At 42.6% G+C, this 6,702-nt stretch overlaps 1 protein-coding gene across 1 annotated transcript; it reads right to left on the bottom strand.

Moving 5' to 3' along the window:
• Positions 1-4,113: 4,113 nt before the first annotated feature.
• On the bottom strand, positions 4,114-6,435 carry LOC124705452 (probable flavin-containing monooxygenase 1). The gene is made up of 5 exons (XM_047237173.1): positions 5,992-6,435; positions 5,327-5,564; positions 4,991-5,166; positions 4,543-4,895; positions 4,114-4,465 (listed from the first exon to the last, which is right to left on the bottom strand). The coding sequence occupies exons 1-5, from the start codon at positions 6,433-6,435 to the stop codon at positions 4,114-4,116; spliced, it is 1,563 nt and encodes a 520-aa protein (XP_047093129.1).
• Between the last annotated feature and the right edge of the window lie 267 nt (positions 6,436-6,702).

Here is a 6,702-nt window from a genome sequence, read left to right as displayed (position 1 = left end):
GATGATGGTGGCGTCGATCGCGAGCCACTCGGGGTCGTGCGGCATGGCGAGGAGGTCGATGGTGCCGTTGACGTGGTCGAGGAGATCATACTCGCGGAAGAGCAGCCCGAAGTACGTCTTCCACGGGAAGAAGTTGGCAGCGGTGGTGGAGAGCTTCACCGGCACGCGCTCGGCGATGGGGATGTCGCGGATGACGGCGACGGAGGGGCCGGCGAAGGGGTTGCTGCTGCCGGAGCGGGAGGAGTTGAAGGGGTCGGAGCCGGAGGAGGAGAAACCGGCCATGGCGGAAGCGGTGGTGGTGGTGGGAGGCGAAATTGGCTAGGGTTTGGGGTGGAGGCCGGCGGCGCCCAAGGGGGAAGGGGCGGCGGCTAGGGCTAGGGGGAGAGGGGCCGGCGGCGCCCAAGGGAGGTGGGGCGGCGGCTAGGTCAGGGCCGGAGGGCCTCTGATACCATGTAGAAGAGTTATTGGAGATTGCACAGCACCAATAGGGCCGGCTGCTCATATATATATAGGCGGACACATGTACAATTACATGTACAACCCTGAGAAAACACGGGGACCTATACCTATACAATATGTTACTCAACAAAAACAATGCTACTGATGCATTATTACTGTCTTCATTCACTGAAACGTTCAACATATTTACTTGATCAATGGGATTGAGCAGCGGGTTTGTTTCTTAAGGTAGTACAAAGTATTCATCCTGACCAAAGATGCAAACCGACAGTAGTGTAGCACAGAGTTACAGCCATAAGCTGTTGCAAAGTATCCGCCAAGTGCTGGAATTAAAAACTTCAGTAAGTAGTTTGGAACACAAGCTCGAGCTGCACATATATATCCTTTGCAGCAGTGGGTTTCTGAACCGCACTTAATTTTATAAACGCACACACCGTATGTTTGGCTGTGAAATGTTGTTCCATTGATGAAATGAAAATGGATACCCGATTCGAGGTTTTGTGCTCAACCAATGTCGGGACGAAAATCAAACTTTATTTTAACATTCAATATACGTGTATCATGTACCCTTGCAGCAAAGCATCTTACCATCCCTTACTATTTCAATAATAGTGTGCATTGTTAATTTAGGCTGAAGATAGTGCTAAACGTCATCAGTGTTAGATATTACACTTAATGTTGATGGGCTAGATTTTATGATCTCCACACATCCACTGATATCACTTCGAGTTATAATTTGTGACGTTTCTTATTTCTGCCTCCCACTCCTTTTTTGAGATCTATTAAAGACTATACTGAATAATTGGTACCAGTCAATTATAAAGTTTGTTAAAGTTTTCTTACTAGCAGCAAAGAAAAGTTTACATGGTGCCATGCTAAATACCTCGCTTCAATCCAATAGAAAGAATTCATTACCAGATCTGCGGATTTCGAATATAATTTATCCTTGACGATTCATGAAGCAGTATGGTGTCTCCACAAAGGCTGGGCAATATTTGGATTTAATTTCCAGATCTTGAGATGCCTAGATTTTCTAGCATACATGAATCAATTTGAAAAAAAAACATATCTGAATCACAGAGTTTTCATCAGGCTTATTGTGTAGTGATAGATTCAGATTTTATGAACCAAATCATCACTTATGTTTACTCTATCATGTTTCTTATTTCCTGCCAATCCTTGGATATAGCATAATTCCCGATTCCTTTAGTCATTCTAATTATATTTTGGTAGGCATTTTGCTCTTTTCTTTCTTTTAGTAAATTGTCTCATCACCTCCTAGTGAGTGTTCAAAACAAATGATTCTGAACGGAATTTAGTGCATGCTAGGAGCACAAGGTATTAACTTTTGCATAAATAGCATTAGGGTTCGGTTCTGAAATAATTGAGCTTCATTTAGCTACGGTGATGCAATAGGGTGCTTGCTATTGTTTTTCACATGGTTCTTTCATTAATTGCATAGAAATTGAGTTGTTGATTTTTTTTTATATATACTCCTATCCAGTTTGTTGTGAGAAATGTTTAATATTTTATTTTACAACTACACTTGCACGTATCCTTCAGTTCAAATTGTCCCCATCCAGTTTCGCATTAGTCAGTTGTACCAGTTTGCCAATAGCACCGGAAATTTTCCATGTAATTCTGTTATGTGTGAACTCTAGAATGTTATTGGTACTTTGTAGCTTTATCTCCATAATAAATAAATAAATATTGGTTTGCTGAAATCGTCTACAGCCTTCACAAATTGTTCCATGACATGGGATCCGTAACCTGATATGATTTCGTTGCTTACTGCCCATTTGCACTATGTGCAATGTGAACTAAAAAGTTCCATAACTCCTGATAAGATACCAAAGTTTATTGGCTTTATATGATTTTGTGTAGCAGGTCTTGCAATCAGCAAACAAAGTGTATTTACCTTTTTTTAGAGTCATACTAGCATTATCATTAATCAAGATGATGCACTGTCCAGCAGGCACGGTCAGCCATTTACAAGTAGAAGACACAATATAGCTCCCTCTTTAGTTCGCGGGTATGACCTGATTATGTAGATAATGTATGAATCCTTGACCTGAAAAGAGCACAACTTTATGCAAATGTCCATTCATATAATAATGTTATGCTATTTAATGGTCTTGTTCGTTTCTTCTGTCGACTATATAATAGGTGTGCATTTTCGCTTGTTCCTGAAAAATGTCATGCGCTTTATCTATCAATCTTATACACATTCGTGATATACAAGAAAAAGTAATTCCTTGTGAATAAATAGTTTACTGTCTCACCCAAATAAAAGTAGTTTACTTCCACGCTAAATACATAGTTTTTATAACATGATTTAGACGATTGATTTAGTCGTTCTGTTGCAGGGTTGCCCTTCTTCTGGATGCCCTTCATGTTGTGGCGACATCGGCTGTCATTGCCGCCCTCATGGTTGCAGGGTACCACAACCTGGGTTGGGCCAAGCACAACAGTGCATGTGATAGGCGTCGTTCGGTTGCCCTCACCACTGCTGGAGGCAGATGCGAAAGAGAGATACAAAAGGCAATGCTGCAGTGGAAATAAAACGGTGCAGTTTTATGTGATTAATTTGGTACCATGCTAATCTATGATAGTATGATGGGTACACTAAAACTTAGGGCCAATTCTTTCAAAATAGTTAGCTAGGCACCATGAATTAATTATATGCGTGAGAAACAATAGTTGGTTAGTGTTTCCCAGGTGAATTGCTATTTTTATGCCCTAATAGTTTTTAGTGGACGCTTCAAGTCTCCAAAACACATAAAAGCTACATAAACATCATTTAGTGTAGTAGAGAAGATCTGCTATGACTAGAGTCGCAAATCTGGAAACAATGATCCTGCAATCAAAGACATCCATGTGTCCATCCGTAATCATCTTTTCATGAGTATAATTGACCGCGAGTTAAATTATTACATGTGTCCATAACTTAGAGATCACAATAGAATTTAAACCACAGTAGCAGGAAAACGGGCGCGGCAAAGCGCGCTAGGTCCATCTAGTTTAGTATCTAAAAGCTATCAGCTCCAAGTGCACGTTAGCAGCAGGTGCAAGGCTTGACGATATAGACGTTAACTTGCTCACGCATCTATTTTGATTGATCCAAATTGCAAAAATTAACATAAGAGTAGTAGTGATGATGTCTAACCTTATTAATTATATTTATCCAATCGACGGTGAAGTAATAATATGATAGAAGATTTTCAACATTATAGAGCAATTGGATTTCTGCCGATTTTGGAGAATCTTGTCGAGATGGATTTGACCGTCGCGCGAGATACAAATGGCTAGATGAGTTGATTTAGGTAATCATAAAAAAGTAAATCCGTAGCAATCGCACGGTCAAATTTCCTAGTACTTAATTCAACCGACAATCAAGGGCGCGGGATGGTGCTGCGTCAAACTTCCTAGTAGCTGCTAGTTAAGCAACATAACACCAATGCTATTCTTCTTTGCACGGAAATGGTAAATTTTATTTGATAGAGAACATAAAAATAAGTGAAATTTACATAGATAAGACATACATATTGTACAAACTGTAGCTCAGAAGTGACAACAACTTTACTAAATGTGTGTATCCAGTGGTTTATCAAGAAACCATGCAAAGATACATAAACCAAAACATAGGAACATATATTACTTTGGGTGGAGATTGGCATAATCACCAGGACCATAAACCTCAGATAACTCTGCGAAGAAGCCCTTCTTCCTTCTAGGGTTGCATCCCATATCTTTGCATAGTTGATCGTTGTACCATATATTAAGGATTCCAATGCAGGACCTACGGAAGTAGCCACGAGAGTAGTGCTTCATGAACTTCTCCCACTCAAGAACATCCTTTTGCATTGCTCCAACAGATGGTAATCTAAAGCCACCATCCATGAAATGTGTTATCCACTTGACTCGAAGTTCTGTTGTGTAAAGATTTGCCAAGCTCTCCGAGTAACCGATGACCGCGAGCTGTGGGATCATAGGGTGTATGCACTCCCTATAAATCAACGAAATTAGCAAACTATTTAGAATGTTTACTGCACAATATAAATAAATTCAATCTAGTAAACCAACCTGTAAAGAGGTACAGTTGTGGATGTTGACCCAACCGCAATACTCCGAAAGTATTCTGATTTGAACATATCATTGATCTTCTGATCACCCTTGTATCCAGTTCCAAAAATCACTAAGTCACTTTTTGTTGGTGAAGCTTCGCCTTCAAGAAGCACACCTTCTTTGCAAAAGGTAAAGGTCTTTGACTTCTTCAGAACGATGCTACCTTCCTCTAGTCTCTTGTAGTGATCCTTTGGCGTAATGGCAATCAAACATGCCACTAACGCCTCAAATAGGCTATGGTCAGGCACCATGTCATACTTCTTCATTGGAATGGAGTAGTAGCTCTCAGCAAATTTTGAAAAAATCCACCTCTATTCATAGATAAACAAGAGAACAATTTTGGATTTAGCTGAAATAAATATGCACAAATTAATCTCAACAGAAGTAACAAGTTTTGATGCACTACCAATGGAGTTAAAGTTGTTGCCAAGAGGCCACGGAGGAAGCCTTCACCGGGCTTGTGAATAAGGAGCTCAGCAAAGCGATTTAGATACAACTTTGATATGTGGACACCCCAAGCATAGTAGTCTGGTATGATCCAATGCTTTGTTCGGACAATCATTGTACATGGTTGCTCAGTACCTACAATACCAATAAGGACATTTAGAGTTCTGTATTTGTCACCTAGGTAGTGGAAGGAATATATACGATGCAGATAATCACAACGGATAAGTCAGTTTTGATCAAGCGGCAAATGCAGCATGCATAGATAATTTTCAGAAGAGAAGCGAAAGATTTGTACCGTTCACTTCTGCACATTCAGCAGCAATGTCAAGTGCTGATTTTAGGTATCCAACTACGGTCACACGCTTGCCCTGCATCATCTCTTTAGCTTTCTGGCTGCCCATTTTGGAGTAGTCCATAGAGTGCATCACCTGGCCATCAAATGCTTCTGGGCCCTTCCCTACAGGGAAGGTGGGTATGTTGGGGACACCGCCGAACCTCCCAATGCAAAGGATCACAAAATCTACAATGTGTGTCTACAGTAGAAGAAAAAATGTTAATGAATTGTTGGAACAATGTAAACTAAATAAAGGTGTTTCTTGGGTGGTAAAATTTACAATGTTCTGTATGCATATCGAAAACCAAGTATATCTTACTTAAGATTGTGATTACACTTCTAACTAAACAACACCGTACGTATTGGCACGCTGTTTGAATTACTGATGCACAATGATATGACATACTACTTTAGATGGCATGTGTTGCATGTAACCTTTAAAAAAATGCAGAAGTCCAACCCCTCTGCATCAATGATGCATACGGTGATACGGCCCATTGCATGTATCCTATGATAGCAGGAAGTATATTTGAATCTGGAGGCCAGGACAGGTCGACGATTAAGATCGTTAACCACTACTAGCCCATGAGAGAAGAATGCCTAAATCGACTCAACAAAATTCTCACCTCGATCTGTCCATCGGCGCCGTTGTCTACCTCAAGTCGCCACTCGCCGTCGCCAGAGCCGAATGCCCCGCCGCTCCCGCCCCACTCGTCCCACGCCGCCACCGTCTCCTCGCCGACGCCGACGTACTCCATCCCGAGCACCCGGTGCCCGAACCTGATGCAGTCGAGCACGCCGAAATGGCGCGCGTAGGCGCCGAGGTAGTCCATGACCTGACGGTGGTCCGGGAATACCTCCGTCACTGAGTCGGGCCACGGGAAGTCGGAGTACTGGTACAAGGGCCGCGGCGTCTGCAGCGAGGTGCAATCCGGCGTGTGCGCCCACACGCCGCCGAGGACGGTGTCGGCCTCGAATACAATGGGCCGGCACCCGCGCTCCAGCAGGTGCTTGCACGCCGCCAGGCCGCTCACGCCGGCGCCGACGATGGCTACTCTCCTCTTCTCCATCGATATTGGCCGGTTGATCCACTCCTGCAGCTGGTGTACGAGCAAGTTTGGCGGTGTCACTGTGGGTGCGTCGTCTGTTTTGTGTATTTGACAGGCGACGTGGCATGCATTTATAGGCGGCCAGAGCCCAGAGACAGTGCAGGGCATCTTCATGTACATCTGGGCGGTTCTAGATAAGGTATACAAAACTCATTTTATCTGCCTGGTATGCGGCGATAATCAGTCATCTGATTATTTTATTAGAGGCTCATCTGTGCATGTTGCTTT

This window comes from Lolium rigidum, chromosome 4 (assembly GCF_022539505.1).
Source record: "Lolium rigidum isolate FL_2022 chromosome 4, APGP_CSIRO_Lrig_0.1, whole genome shotgun sequence".
NCBI lineage: Eukaryota > Viridiplantae > Streptophyta > Magnoliopsida > Poales > Poaceae > Lolium > Lolium rigidum.
The sequence above is the reverse complement of the archived record's forward strand: the minus strand, read 5'-3'. Positions and strand labels throughout refer to the sequence as shown.

What these genes read in the sequence shown, in the direction of transcription:
- LOC124705452 (XM_047237173.1), bottom strand. Translation starts at nt 6,435, where the DNA reads ATGGAGAAGAGGAGAGTAGCCATCGTCGGCGCCGGCGTGAGCGGCCTG. An exon ending in CAACAACTTTAACTCCATTG is followed by an intron (nt 4,896 to 4,990) that starts GTAGTGCATCAA and finishes ATCTATGAATAG; the next exon opens with AGGTGGATTTTTTCAAAATT. An exon ending in ACAACTGTACCTCTTTACAG is followed by an intron (nt 4,466 to 4,542) that starts GTTGGTTTACTA and finishes GTTGATTTATAG; the next exon opens with GGAGTGCATACACCCTATGA.